The following is a 15,237-nucleotide window of genomic DNA, read 5'->3' as shown; positions in this document are numbered from 1 at the left end:
TTAAATTATTGGCAATAAATGGCTAAACTTCCAAACTTGTGAGCAATTCCGCGAACCGTGCATAGACTTGTATGAGTTGTATGTCGCCTGCTCTTTCATGCTTCGGGCCATTCACAAAAAGCGGCTGCACAAAGGGTTCTCTCAAAGGATGTGAGAGCAGAGCTGATTCACGCCGCGCGTCTCGCCAGACTATATATGTGTGGCGGGGCGAGCGGGTCGAAATGTTTTGTGCCGCGTATTCATACTCCATTAGCATATCTAATGGGTTCGAAACAAGCGCGTGTCACATCGCGATAGTCGCAGATTGCGCATAACACTATCTGCGGAGAGAGAGAAGCAAAGCAAGGAAGCAGTTTTCGCGCGGCTCCAAATGGCTGCTCGTCAGCGCGAATCTCGCGGCGCAAAAATGGCAGCGTCGAGTGTAATAAACACGGCCCGCGGAGAGAGACGATTATCTCGAGGTGATAACAAATCGACAATGTACCGCAGACCCCCATAGTACGGTGCATATTTTTACGCCGGCTCACACACACACACAGCAGCCACTCTTTGCTCTGCTCTCTGGCGCTCGCTCGCTCGCTCGGTCGCCCGCCCGCCCTCGCCCGCCAACCGCCTCTCAAAGGCCAATCGATCGAGTGGAATTTGCGAATATTATGCCATTTTATGGCGGCTTTGCTTTTAGGGCCGCTCAATTGCGCGGCGAGTCTGGTGCGGTCTTTTTAAAATGCGGCTTCCACTCCCGACCAAAGACTCGACTCTTTCTTTCTTTCTTTCTCTGCAGCTCCTCCAACACACAGCGGCATTTGTGCACCCGTCAAGTGGAACACGTTCCGCCGCTATCTGTCTCTTTCTGCTCTCACTCGGCTTCCAACTCCGGCTGATGTGCTTATATACACGGCCACAATTCAATTTGAATCCGCCTGTTTGGCACTTTTCTGTCCCTATCCGCGCAACCTGTTCGTCCTCTGTTCAGCTCTTGTTGTGCAATAATTATGTTTCATTAGCGGAGTAAAATAAAAAGAGAGGTCTATAAATAGATGGATTCTACTAAACAGATCTTGATAGAGTTTAAATATTATAGCCACATGCTTAAAAACTAGATTTAAAATGCTGGAGATTTTTAAAATAAATTAAGAGGTGGCTTTAATCATCGCATGCAATTATTTTTTCCTTTACATATTTTAGTTAAAAAGCTCTAATACATAACATTTCATAAAAATATGTATTCAAATAATTTGAGAGTATTTTAAATACACAAAGGGCTCTAGAGGAAAATTAAATAAGACTCTAAATGTAAATAACTTGCGGATAAATTAATTTCATTGTAAATTATTAGTTCAAATTCCTTGAAACAACTTGATAAGCAGCTGGTTAAAAATTTGAGCAATTTAGGTCGTTTACTTTTGGAAGTATCAGCAAGTTGAGATACGCATTTTCTTCTTCGGTGAAAAGCTACTGTTAATTTTTTTAATGAATTTGAACAGTAAAAATTAGTAGATTATTTTTATCATTGAAATTTCGAATAAGAAATCCTAGCTCTGACAAAATTATTAATAGTTATGTTGGAATGACTTCAACTTTTATGACCCCACAACGACTCCACAGATCGCTCATAAAATTAATCTGATCTTTTAATGAAAAATAAATCATTATAGAGTATCCACTAGACAAAACAGATATAAGAAGTCATTTGAAGCAGAGCAGATGAGCAGAAGAAATCAAAAAGACGAAAAAATCATAATTACGTGGAAATAAGTGCAGCTGCAGCTATAGATCATAAATTCTCCAAATATCTGAAATTTGCGCAGCATTCAACCTTTAAAAATGAACTAGCTCTTTTGAATAGCATCTGGAAGAACATTGCTAGAGCATATATATTATAGTGTCTAAGTAATAAAAACTTGACAATTTTTAATTTTGACGCAGCTTATTGCTATTATCCCCCCCCCCCAATATTTGCCAGTTTTTTAAAATGTGTACATTTGAAACCAAAGAAAATTAAAAAAAAAAAAATAAATAATAATAATAACAATAATTATGTGCTCCATTTACGCTCTGCGGTTGTGTGGATGCATAAGAGTTTAATTGTATTTTTTGTACATTGAAATAAAATAAAATAATAATAATAAAATATCCATAAATTAACTGATTGTGAGCTACTTTTGATCCTTTTTCACAAACACGATTGCAAGCTAAATGAATAAAATCAAGTATCATTTTTAAGTTAACTGCTGCACTGCGGAAAAGCAATTTGAGAATTTCTGTAAATTTATTTTTTAAATTTCACACACATAAGTCAAAGTCGGAATTTTTCTCTGTGGCTTACTTTAAATTTAAAAGTGCTCTTTATTAATTAATAAAAAAATATGCCTCCGCCCAGGGAAAAAAAGTGTGTACATCTCGTGTGTCGTGTCACTGGCGGGTGTTGGCAATTTGCAGGCGTATTGGGCAACTTGCGTGCAGCTCCAGGGTTGCGAGCGAAAAAGAAGCGCGCGCGTTTCGGGCGAGAGCAAGCGAGCGACCCACTCATCAAGCAGGCAGAGGCGAACTTGCGGGAGCGAGCGAGCGAGTGAGTCTGCAGGCTTGGCCCGACATGACGAGCGAGCCGCAGTAATGATTGCCGCAATGTATATGGGCGTTTATCAACACAAAACGCCTACAATACACTTTTAGAGAGGCTGCGCGCCCAAGAAAGAGAGGCTGATAAAAAGGGCCAGAGAAAAGAGCGAGATATATTGTTGAGCCTTGGGCGAGCGTGCACCTTGGTGGCAAAATACTTATCGATTTCTTTACACACAGAGAGAGCTACAAATCGTGATGCCTGGCAAGACTGACGACTGCCGCGCAACAAGCACCATGTTCGTGTATGTGCCCCTTGCATGTGCTCACCTCTCTAACAAACACATACATACATACTTATTCCGCAAAGGCAAAACGCGTGTGTCCTGTTTAATGTAGACAAAGTGGCAAAGTTCGTGTACGAAGGATTATTCAAATTTTATGGAACAAACTGCAAAAATTAAATGCTCCATTGTTGCAGATATTTTATTCCAACTGATCAATATGAACTTTACGTGAAAAGCCAACCAGAAAGTAGGATTTAATTTATTTTTCAGTAAAATTTCAGCAACGCTTGTTTGTGAAAAAAAAATGGGAAAAGATTTCATCAATTTTCTTCAAATTGAAATTTGTTCTACAATAAAGAGAGGTCAGAAAAAATATTTTATCTAAATTTAATTATTCGAATATGCACAAAAATCAAAATTTAGAATCGAAATAAATTTTGAAATTCCAGAAATGCATTAAAGTCTTTGGAACTTTTTCATTGTTCATTGATAATTTTTCTGCACTTAATGATAATGATGTTAATTCATGTATCTGTTGATCTTTTTCCATCAAAATATGAAAAATAACTGGATTTCTTTTTAAACAAATTTAAATTTTGATGTAAGAAAACTTTTAAAATAAATCTTGCACAATTTCATTTCATGGCTTGTTTATAAACAGTGACGAACAAAAAAATCAAGGTATAGTTTTAATTCCCCGAGTGACTCGGAATAACATTAATGCTGAAATTACAAATTGGCTTGGGGCATTGCAGCAGTCGGAGCGACCTTGTTTTTGTCCTTTATTAATACAAACGACTCCTTTCCTCGCCATTTTTAACCCACATTCCAACGTCTGGCCAAAACTTTGATGAATGAGAAGCCGCCATTGGTGGCACTGGGCCAACCTGGACGGCGCTTATTTTTCACCGTTTAACAATGTAAGAGTCATTACTTTCGAAAAGTGATGACTAACTCAACATGCAAAGAGAGCTGGCAAGTTGTGAACGAATAAAAGTCGGCAACTTTATGATAATTTATCACTTTTCCGAGGAATGGCCCCTGCTGAATTGGAGCTAGGCAACACGGCCCGCTGTCGTGCCCTGCCGGTTGCATAAACACGCAAATCGATCTGGCATGGAAAATTCCACCACACCTGTAATATGGCAGTTTACTTAAATGAACACGAGGATTGTCGTAACACAAATTATTTCTATTACTTCAAACGACGTTTAATTTTGTTACCGAAATTGAGGGCTCGCGATCAAAGGACGATAATCGGCCAGTTTCATTCAGGTTCGCTCTGAACGTTGTGGAAAAGCACTCTCAATTGTGTACCTGGAGTAAATTTATAGGTAAATTATTCACTGCCACCATTAGGGCAGTTAACACCACAAAATGTGCGACTACCTCGTTTGTGTGTGTTTTAATAAGAATATATAATAGTGTGCGTGCCAAGCAAAGGTACCAAACTATCGACAAAACGGTGGTGACGCGCGACCATTTCATGCCAAAGAACGCTTATAGAAACTCCAAAAACGATTTATAATTAGACAGATTTAATCAGACAGAGGATAAAAGGGACTGAGCTCGAGCCAACCTCGGCAAAACGGCAGCAGGAGGGAATTAATTGATGCTGCGGTTGGCCAAGTGCAACTCGCTGGTGCAACGTGGCTTACGTGGCCATGGAAATAAATTGCTCTACGAGATGCAAATTAAGGTGGTTGAGCGAATGGTTGGCCAGAGTAGTTTGCACTCGATGAATTTTAATGGCGCCTGCTGCTACGAGACCAAGATTAATTTATTTTATTAGATAGTGAGGCGCAAGGTCTTGTTTCTTAAGTGCACTGCATGCACCGACTGCAGTGCTAAATTTAAGTTGAAAAAACTTTTGCAATAATCTTTTTAATCATACTTTTTGAGGAAAACTTCAGCTTTTTTTAATTTAAAAATAATAAAGTTCAAAGAAATTCTAATTCATCGTTTTTAATATTCTTATATTAATCTAATAAATAAAGATTAAAATTATTACAAATAATTAATTGGGCTTTTGCAGTTTTTGCTTTGGCAGTTTCAGTTATCCAATATGAAAATAGAGACAAATATGCAATTCGCATGCGGTGGTTGGCGGTTGGAAAGAGAAATGCGACACGCACCGTCGATTAGGCAAGTCGCGGCAAGGCCAGGGCATTTTATAAATAAATATTCCGCCAGTTCGCCTTGAGTAGCACGTGTGCACTCATGCATTATTGGTCTGTACGAGTGGGCCTGTAGCCAAATGTGGGTTATGTTTGTTTGTCTGATACCACCCTTTCCTCTGTCATAATAAAATCAAGGTCCTCGCCGGCTGGGTTGCTTCGATTCTGCCGCCTCTGTTTGCGAGGGCCGCATTTAAATTTATTGTTTCTACAGCCGCAGCACAATTTTTTTATTAACTCGCGCCGGCAGCGGGACAAGCAGGCAGGCGCCTTGGTTCTTTCTCGTTCCTCTAGCGCAAAATGGAGGTGGAAAAATAAGGTATTTTTTTAGACAAACAATATTAAAAAAGAAACTTGAAAAATAAATATATTTTTTAAGCAGAGAGATTACATAGTTTGATTATATTGTTTTAAATAATGTCAAAACAAACCAATCTTGATTTAATTTAAAAATAATTAATGCAAAAATTTTAATAGAAAATATTGAAATACCAATATAAAAATTAAAAATGGACTTTTATATCTATTTTAATTGAAAAAAAAAATTTAATTAAAAAAAAATTAGTTTAAAAATTCTCTGCTGAATTTTTTTTACTCAAAATCAATCCATACAACACATTTTAATTAAAACGCTCAATAGGCAATCCTTATAAGCAATTACAAAGAACAGGACCAAGCTTTAAGCAATTGTTACTGGAAAATTAATTTTGCGGGATATTCAGTGCTGGATTCCAGGAAAATTATGCCTGTGGGGCTTCAGATGGTAATGCGGCATCTAAAAGCATTTCTGCTTACTGCTTGATTGAAGTTGCTTCTTGGAAAATTTGCCAATCAGGAAAGGATGAGAGTCGTTCTCTCAGTTGCACAACCTAATGGCGTTTGCATATGTATCAAGAGAGTGCAATAAAAAAGCGGAGGAAAAATACACAAATCGCCGCGAGAGTTGCATCGGCACTTTTGCAGTTCATTAGCAGAAGAGCGGTCACATTAGGTCTCGCGCTCGCGGCCCTTTTGCTCTCCGACATCTCGACGCGCGAGTCTTTTTTCCGCGCGCGCGGCACTCACGGCACTCTCTAATAAAATTGCAAGGTGCAAATATTTGCATGCATACAAAGGTGACGACGAGACGGGGGCATTGTTTCAACACATGACGGAGAATCAAATAAAAAGAGACTTGCAGCTCAGCAGCAGCAACAGAAGTATATTATATCTCTTGACCTAATTTAAAATAAAAACCAAACAAAGAACAGCGCGGCAGCTCAAGAGCACAGAGATAAAAGAATGGATGTGTGCAAGCAAGGCATTCGCTCGGGGCTTGCTTTAAAACGGCATCAAAAGAATCAACAGACAGCCATTAGGCCGTTTTCGAGTTTGGTTGTTTAACCAGGGTGCTCTTTTGCGGCGCGCGGCACAATGGCACGGAAGAAACACACGTTACGTTTTGAAAATATGCATGGCCTTTTATTTTTAGCCTGGATACTGGGCAAGGTGCGGGCGAGGCCCGAAAAGCAAGAATCAACACGAGTATCGCGTTAATCGGCGGCGCAACACTCAGCTTCAATTGTTTTTCAGAGCTGGGGTCCATTGAGAGAATTCACATGAATGGCAAGACCGCCCCGCGCCCGCCCGGCGCCAACTTCCGGTTTGCAAAAATTGATCAGAAATTATACCAACCTTGGTAGCGATTACGAGTTGTGAGTTGCTGAACAGTAAAGGTGCCATTTTGTCCGAGTGTACAGCTCATGGTTGAGATTAATGGTCCACTGATTGCATCAACTGAGTACTCTCCGGCCCTGAAATCGGTCCGTCTCGTTGCTGCGGCCACTCTCCTGGGCAAAATATAGTAGATAACCGCACGGAAAACGGCGCACACTATTTAGGTTTTCTCTTTTCTTCACACCGGTCACGAAATCTATTCGGTTCGTTCCTGTTATAATTTTCTCGACACGCGAATTCGGAGAGCAGCAAACGCAGCGGGGTGCCTATTTTCCTGGGGGGGCGCGCGAGCTGCGATTCACTTCATCATGGGGGCAGAGATTGGCGAATTGGCAGCAACAAGCACCGGCGGTGCACCGAGAGGCGATTGCGAAAAATCCCCTACGAATTCACGCCGCGTTTATAATCCATCGAGGTTGCAACGGGTGGCCGCGCAGCAGATCCATCTCGCCGAGCTTGTGCCGCTCAGGCCCAGAATTTGCAAATCGATGATTCCTCTTCTCTCACACAACAACATACTCCCTTTGTGCTGGTTCGCCGCTGCTGACGCAAAGAATCCGGGCCGGCTAAAACTAAGCGGACGAGACACGAACGGCGCTCAAACTCAGTTCAAACTCGTGCCATTTATCACATATTGCCAGTGCAAACGGGCTGCTTTCCAACTTTCCATAGGTGGATCCTTATATTCCGCTGCGAAATCAACCATCACTGGCTAGAATGAGAACAAGCAGAGGAGAAAACCATAATGCGCGCGCGCAAACCTTTTTAAGAGAAAATCTACTGCTGCTGTTGCTGCTGCTGCTGCCTCGCTCGGCTCTCGCCGCCGCCGCCGCGCCGCTGCTGCCGCCGATGGTAAACTTACTTTTCCTCGCGCAGCACCCCATTTACCCCAAGATATTATTTTTATGAACACACTGGGTTTTCGTTCCACTACTGATAACCGCGCCGAATTTATGTTCTAACATATCAGGATGGCCACGCGCACGCAAAGCAAGGAGAGAAAATTCAATTTCGGCAGCGAATAAAATTTTTACGTGCCGAATTTTATTGTAAAGTAAACTAGTAGTCGTATAAATTTATGCGGCAAGTTGGGTTCATATTAAATCATGGACCAGCACAACGTAATAATTTATATCCACTTCTCTCTCGCTGCAAACTCTTGGGTGATGTCGTAATTATAAAAGTGCAGCGCCAGCAAATTTATTCGAGAGCGAGTGCGTGTGCGGGTCAAGTGCACCGCAAAATGGTACGCCCTAAATCAGCCGAGGGGGTGAAGCTGGTCCCGAGAGAGAGAGAGGGCGGCATTTCTTTTTATTATCATTATTGCCAGGCTGGTCAGCAAAGAGAGAAAGCAACACTCTCTCTCGCGCGCGTTCCGGAGTGAGAGGGGGCGCAACAGCAGTAATTGATAAGGGCCGGACTAGAAACACTAAAATCCATGTTTAGGACTGCATATATCCCGCTCGGTCGGAGGTGGTGCGGGGGGCGCGCAGGAGCGGCGGCTGCGTGGGTGAAGCAACCACCACCCCGTGCACTGCATGAGCACCAGCCGCAGCAGCAGGAAGGAAAGGATACCAATATGGCTGCTATGCGCAAAAAGGGCTATCAAGAAATCGATAGGGGGTGCTCTGTGTGTGTGTGGAATGCTCCGCTGTTCCCAGCAGATTTCCCTCCGCCCCTCTCCACCGACCCTCGCAGCCGCCTCCACCTCCTTCAATATATTCCGCCACCCACGTACCCTGTAATACAGTGACGGGTGAATTATGGTGCCCATCATTTCACCCTCGGACCACTGCGCCGAATTATTTCTTTTAAACAATAAAATGATTTTTTTTTATTTAAAAAGTAAAATGCATATAGTTTTTTGGTAGTCGTTCATGCACTACCCCCTGAGCTGAATGGAGAGAATCCATTTTGACCGGTGTGTTTCACCCTCTCTTGGGGGTGATGAATAGAAGAGGCCTTCGAGCCCCTCACTCAGTTTTGGTAGCCGCCCCGCCGCTGTCTGCACCCCGCTCCGAGCACCAATGAGACAATTATCAAAAATTGATGTCCATTGTTAATACTCCACAATCCGCACCACATAATCTGTTTTCTTTTACGAAAGGGCGAAAATGTCATTTCCGTACGTTACTACTTTTGAATGAAAGCAGTTTACTCATTTTCGCTGCCACGCACAATTTAACTCGCAGAACGCAGAACTGCATGAAATTATTACATGAATTAATAAGATCCTATAGTACTCCTGAAATTATGTCTCTAAAAAATAATTTGACTTATTTAAATTCGTGGTTAAACTTTGCTCTCAATATCAGCCGATCTCTCTATATATTCATGTAAAGGCACAAACAATTATTTTGCAAGAATGAACTGGCTGGCAATGCCTTCTTATTTCTTGCATGCATGCAATGCTGAAGCTGTATAGAGAGAATGGCGCAAAAACTGGAGCACCGTCTGCTTACTCTTTCACATATGTATATGTTCCTGAAGAATCAATTTCCATATATATTCCATCCCTGCTTTCCGTCACAATCTCGACCAAGCTAGACAATGCCGGCCCTCATTGCGCCTGCATTCTCGTCTCGTGCAACTGGTGCATTTTATGTGATGGACGTGTTGCATACATCAGTATCCTGCAGGCGCAATCAAGGACCGCCTCAAAATTCCCTTTGATAATAATAATTTGCCTGAGAGTACCATAAGACAGTGTGACCAAGGAAAACCAGACCAACACTCCGCACTGCAATATGAATGCTTTGATAAGTTCTTCACACTTTTGAAAAATTGTGATTTTTGAAAAACAAAATTTTGTTTAAATTAGAAAAAAAGATTAATAAATTGTGAAAACAAAACAGAATCTTGAAGCCAAAACTCGGATTGTTTATTGGCAAGTCCAGGATCATGGTTAAAAAAAATCAGGTGAATTTTTATTTTTAAATAAATTTTAATCTATCTTGGCATAAACAAAACTTTACGAAAACACTCTTGTTTCAAATTGAGATATTTCTCAAGGTTGTATTTGATAAAGCGCAGCAGAAGTGGGGCTAATACACAAAATTTTCTATTTTACTCCTCATTCAACCCTGAGAGATCAAATAATTTTGATTTAAAAATGAAATATTAAATTTATTCGGTAATGTTATATTTTTAATTAAAATATTCTGCCGTACTTTGTTAATTTATTTCTCATTATGAGTAACCGCTTGGAATTGCCAACACAAATTATAATATGCTTGTAAAAGTCCGCTCTGAGCGCGCAATAAGCGTGTGAATGTGAACTCGCAGACGATTTGCGCCCCATTCAAAAGGTGCAAAGCAAAAAATGCGCTATGATCAACTATGATTTTAATCTGCATTAATTTTTCTTGTTTCTTACAGTCGGTGTGCCAAGCTAAAAAAAAATAATAAATAAACTACTGCTGTAATACTACCTGTAATAAAATAAGGAAATAACATTTCATGAATTTTTGTAAGAAAAATGAAAATGCAGCATTTTCTAAAACATTTGTCGTCGGTTCTTTATTATACAATATTTCTACTGTTATTTGCTGATTATTTGAATCTTTCAATCTATATTTGAGAAGGTCATTTTATTTTGTTAACATTTCTTGTAATCACCATTGAATAGAAAATTTAAATATTTATATTAATATTATATTTTATATATATTTTGAAATAAATTATTATCAACAATATTTCTTTTTTATCAAGCATACAAGTAATAATCAATTAAAATATTATTATATTGGTGATAATAAAAAATGTAAAATATTTAAAATAATAATAAAATACTGATAAAACAATGTCATACTTGTCTTGTTATTTGGCCTGTAAAAAATTATTTTTATTGTGTGGTGGGCGTAAAAGGAAACGGCGGCGCTGAAGTTCTTCAAAGCTGCAAGGATCTGGTTGGTGGTTGGATTTTGACGGACGTAAACAAACACACATTGAATCGAAATTATTTATTATTTTTGATATTAATGATATTATTCAAGGCCTGTAGATTCTGCTGATTGATATTTCATTCATAAGTGTAGCCTGAAAAGCTGAGAGTAAAGGCGAAATGTCTCGAGGTTTGTAAAAATGATATTTCTTTATGTAAATGAAAAATAATTTTTATTGTTCATTTACATAGATTATTGGAATATTTCTATTGTTCATAAATTTTTCTGTTAATATTTTTCATTTGAAGACGTTTCAATATTTTATTTGATGCAGAGCTGTTTGAATTATTTTAATCCTAATTTTTATCTCACATTTTAGCGCTTAAAAATGAAAACGGCCACAGTGTAAGACCTGATCCTAGTGCTCCTGTGTCCAGGAAAGGTGTTCTCACTTCACTAAGAACATCAAAACCGATGCCCATACCCGAGGAGGACACGGTATGCAAATCGAACCACTTCAGAAACATGGCAATTTGAGCCATTTACGATGAAAAGAAAAATTAACGCTTCAAAAATTTCAGTTCGGGAGGTGTCGATTTGTCTCGGAATTTGAGAAGTTAAATCGTATTGGAGAAGGAACGTATGGCGTTGTTTGTAAGATTGATGACCATCGACTTCTTTTTTTAAATATAAATTTATTAATATATAATTTCAGATCGAGCCAGAGACTCCAAAAATGGCCAAATTGTTGCCCTCAAAAAGGTTAGAATGGAGAACGAGAAGGACGGAATTCCAATCAGTGGATTGAGAGAAATTTCAGTTTTAAAACACTGCAAGCATGAAAATATCGTGGAATTGAAAGAAGTTTTAGTCGGTCGCAGCCTCGAGAGCATTTTCCTATCTATGGAATATTGTGAACAGGATTTAGCCAGTTTGTTGGACAACATGTCAAGCGCTTTTTCCGAGTCTCAGGTCAAATGCATCATGCTGCAAGTCTTGAGGGGGATGGAGTATCTGCATGGAAATTACATTATCCACAGAGATCTCAAAGTTTCCAACCTTCTTATGACAGACAAGGGCATAGTAAAAATAGGTGAAATTTTCTACTTGATGTTATTTACAAAACAAACAAAAATTAATTTGAAATTTCAGCTGACTTTGGCCTAGCTAGATTTTTTGGACTGCCTTGGAAACCAATGACCCCAACTGTAGTCACATTGTGGTACCGTGCTCCTGAGCTCCTTTTGCAATCTCCGGTGCAAACAACAGCTGTCGATATGTGGGCGGCTGGATGCATTTTGGGAGAACTTCTCAGCCACAAACCCCTCTTGCCAGGTATACTTAATAAAAAAAAAAAAAAAAAACAGAATTTTGAGAAATTTTCTTAACTCTCGAATCAAAGGCAAGACTGAGATTCAGCAACTTGACATGATCATTGAAATGCTGGGAACCCCCAGCGACAACATCTGGCCCGAGTACTCGTCTCTCCCAGCCGTGCAAAGCTTCACCTTCAAACACCAGCCCTACAACAACCTGAAGCAAAAGTTTTCAACTCTTTCCGCAGCTGGCCTCAGGCTTTTAAACTTCCTCTTCATGTACGACCCAATGAAGAGAGCCACTGCTGAAGAGTGTTTGCAAAGCTCGTATTTTAAGGACGCACCTCTACGTAAGAAAACTACTTGCTTTTTGCAAAATGAAATTCGTTAATTACTTTTGCACATGTAGCTTGTTCTCCATCCATGATGCCAACGTTCCCACAACACAGAAATCTGAAATCGCAGCCCATTGACAATACAAGTAACGAGGGCAGCAATCAACTTTCGTCGAATTTGTCAGATTTGGTGAGAGCTCAAAACTTATTTCAGATGGTTTATAAAAAGACATATTTTTCTTCCACAGCTGGGAAACATTACTAAAAGAAGAAGAGTGTAGTTTAAAATAATAAGCATTGAATTTTGTTTGTGTAAGGTTTTAAATTGCTGACTAAAAAAGAATGCGTAGAAAATTAAGTTTATTGCAAAGCTTTTTTAATTTAAATATCTCCACAAGCGCACATGGTATTTCTTTTTCAGTGGTTGAATATTATGAATTTGCGTGCACGCGTCTTGATGATGCAGCAACATCTCATATAATTATGTCATATTCAAATACATACAATAAATCCAAGCTGGTAATCTATCACAAAAGAGGGCGAGCTTGTTTAAATTCCCCAGCACTAAATCATACAGCAATATTAAATTTTGACCCTTTGCAAATATCTGACAACGTTCCGTATTTATTTACACTGCGTCTGATCCTTGAAATCAACTCATCGGGATAGAAAATTATAATTTAGGTTACGTGAAATTTGTAAATATAATAAGGCAAATGTTGCCGAAAGAACCATCTTCAATCAATTTACGCTGCCCATGACTCAAGTTCCTTCAAATCATCATCCTCTTCAATTTTGGCTTCTAAAAGATAATTCAATCAAAAATTATTATCCAGTAAATTTATAGATGCCTTACTTGGTTTAACCCTCGGGGCAGCTGAAGGCTCTGCGACAGGCACGTTCGGGAGTTCCTCTGGGGCCGGCCCTGCAACTCCAAGCAGCTCTTTGTCGAGCTCTTCCTGTTCCAGCTCTTCGAGTTCCTTTTCCAACTCATCCTTTTAAATAAAGTTATAAAAATGCCCTCTATTTTTAATTTTTTTAAGACCTCATCAATGTCTTGTCCAAAGGCTACTGGGTTTGAAATGGCGTCCGAAATTTCTCTCGCAACGTCTTGTTGTTCGGCAATGTCGTCCATCATATCGTGGACTTGATCAACATCCCTAAATGAACAAAGAGATTATTACTAAATAATTAGACAGATGCCTTAAATTTTACATGTGTTGGTGAGCGTTCTTAAGAGCTTCAGCTGCATTTTTCATGGACTGCAAGACGGCTGTGTTGGTGTTTGCTCCTTCCAAAGCCTCTCGTTGCATCTCGATGGTCGACAAAGTGCCGTCGATTTGTTGCAGTTGCTTCTCATAGCGCTTCTTTCTCTTCAGGGCTTGAATTGCAGCTGTAACAGAAAAGGTATGACCAATTAATACTTTATGATGTAGCGATGACTCATCCCGAGATGTCCCCAAAAAGTAACATTTGGTTGGAGAGAAATGAAAATAATTTTTTTTCTGCAGGTGGGTCAATACAAACCTCTTTTGTTCTTGGTTCCATTTTTCTTGGCAATATCAATTTCCTGGGCAATTTTCTTCTCGAGGAACTCTTCTTTTTTCATCAACATTTCCTCAGTCTCGCGCAATTTCTGAATCGCCTCTCCCGTGGTTGGGGCTTTGTCGCCCTTTTTGCCGCCGAACATTTTCCCTAGAAAACTCATCTTCACGTTTTGCAAACGCCGCGACTGACTTCCGAAAACGCTCAAGCAATTATGTGCGTGTCTGTAATCAATAAGACGAGGCAAATATTTGCATAATTCGATGAATCAACCGCACGATCGGACGTAATCAGATCTCACTGTTCAAAATGTCAGACACAGCTGGCGCACGCTTTCCCTTTGTTTATCGATCGTCTTTTGTTTGGCGCTAAATTTAAAAATGGCTTCCACACGTGGGGTGGCCGCCGACACCTCGTCCTCCGCAGAACCTCTAATTTCAACGGTAAATGGTTTAAACTGAGCCTATTTTGTTTATTAAAGTTAAATTAAGAATTCAAACTCAAAATTAAAATTTGTAGCTCACCGGCGACGAGGACAATGAGACTGACCGTACCTTTGTGTTCTCCAATGAAGGTCACACGCTCGGAAATGCTCTCAGGAGCATTATCGCTAAATAGTAAAAAAAACCTTGATGTTCAAGGAGGCCAGTTTGTAATTAAAACATTTTTTCAGCCCAGACGTCATGTTCTGTGGGTACACAGTTCCACATCCTGCAGAGGCAAAAATGAATCTTCGGATCCAGGCCCTGGACACATCGGCGATAGACATTTTGAGACGGGCGCTCACAGACCTTTCACAAGTTTGTGATCATGTGGAAAAAACATTCATAGTAAATTATTACACTAGTATGTTTATGCTACGGGTTAAAATACGGATTTAATTTTTTTAGGAAAAAGTTGCGGAATTCAAGGAAGCAAATGGAGAGGCTATGGAAATTGGCTAAAATCAGCTAAAATTTAAATTGGTAATTTAATTTGTAAATAAATATGTATAAGCTTGATTAAACTAATATTATTCTATTTTTTTTTTAAATTTCCAACTTTATTAAAACATAAATCCATAATTTATAAATATGCACATTTTCCACTATGAAAAAAAGTTTTTTTTAGAATGTAAAATTACACGATTGTGTTCAGTCCTCCAATTATGATAACATAATTCAACATAATTATAATTTGGAATTAGAAAATAAAAGTTTATAGAAAAACAATGTAATTTTAATGCTATGACTTATGCGGACCAAAAATAAAAGTGAAAGAAAATTTTAGATCGCTCTAGAAAAGTGAAGGAAGGGGTGAAAAGCACAGACACAATGTTGGCAACATGAAAAAGTTGACATTTATAAACATTCCGCTTTAAATGAAATTTATACCAATTTTATAGCACAGATTATTACTTAAAATAATTTTTGTAAAAG

At 39.2% G+C, this 15,237-nt stretch overlaps 4 protein-coding genes across 5 annotated transcripts in view; 2 read left to right on the top strand and 2 right to left on the bottom strand.

Annotated features, from left to right (window-relative positions):
- The window catches only part of LOC132197947 (regulator of G-protein signaling 17), a 40,955-nt gene extending 33,477 nt beyond the window's left edge, over positions 1-7,478 (bottom strand). Inside the window, exon 1 of the mRNA XM_059621578.1 lies at positions 6,698-7,478. Within this exon, the coding sequence (XP_059477561.1) occupies positions 6,698-6,745 (48 nt within the window). The 5' untranslated portion in view covers positions 6,746-7,478. The remainder of the gene's footprint in view (positions 1-6,697) is intronic.
- Positions 7,479-10,643: 3,165 nt separating this feature from the next.
- LOC132197946 (cyclin-dependent kinase 10) lies at positions 10,644-13,559 on the top strand. 2 transcript variants are annotated; one of them, XM_059621575.1, is made up of 9 exons: positions 10,652-10,671; positions 10,735-10,812; positions 11,003-11,121; positions 11,205-11,277; positions 11,339-11,716; positions 11,776-11,958; positions 12,026-12,289; positions 12,349-12,464; positions 12,523-13,559. In XM_059621575.1, the coding sequence occupies exons 2-9, from the start codon at positions 10,803-10,805 to the stop codon at positions 12,553-12,555; spliced, it is 1,176 nt and encodes a 391-aa protein (XP_059477558.1). In that variant the 5' UTR covers positions 10,652-10,671; positions 10,735-10,802; the 3' UTR covers positions 12,556-13,559. The 2 variants fall into 2 exon arrangements, with proteins under 2 accessions (XP_059477557.1, XP_059477558.1); XM_059621574.1 differs by having other exon boundaries at positions 10,644-10,812; positions 12,523-13,558.
- LOC132197952 (charged multivesicular body protein 4b) lies at positions 12,523-14,152 on the bottom strand. The gene is made up of 5 exons (XM_059621584.1): positions 13,802-14,152; positions 13,490-13,667; positions 13,320-13,434; positions 13,131-13,269; positions 12,523-13,076 (listed from the first exon to the last, which is right to left on the bottom strand). Exons 1-5 carry the CDS (start codon positions 13,980-13,982, stop codon positions 13,021-13,023), a joined length of 669 nt encoding a protein of 222 aa, XP_059477567.1. The 5' UTR covers positions 13,983-14,152; the 3' UTR covers positions 12,523-13,020.
- Positions 14,123-14,863, top strand: LOC132197955 (probable DNA-directed RNA polymerases I and III subunit RPAC2). The gene is made up of 4 exons (XM_059621586.1): positions 14,123-14,262; positions 14,339-14,436; positions 14,493-14,649; positions 14,710-14,863. The coding sequence occupies exons 1-4, from the start codon at positions 14,200-14,202 to the stop codon at positions 14,761-14,763; spliced, it is 372 nt and encodes a 123-aa protein (XP_059477569.1). The 5' UTR covers positions 14,123-14,199; the 3' UTR covers positions 14,764-14,863.
- The last annotated feature ends 374 nt before the right edge of the window (positions 14,864-15,237 follow it).

Source organism: Neocloeon triangulifer, unplaced genomic scaffold (assembly GCF_031216515.1).
Source record: "Neocloeon triangulifer isolate White Clay Creek 2 clone unplaced genomic scaffold, ASM3121651v1 ptg000012l, whole genome shotgun sequence".
In the NCBI taxonomy this organism is placed as follows: domain Eukaryota; kingdom Metazoa; phylum Arthropoda; class Insecta; order Ephemeroptera; family Baetidae; genus Neocloeon; species Neocloeon triangulifer.
Note: the sequence above shows the minus strand (reverse complement) of the source record. Positions and strands in the feature narration are given on the sequence as shown.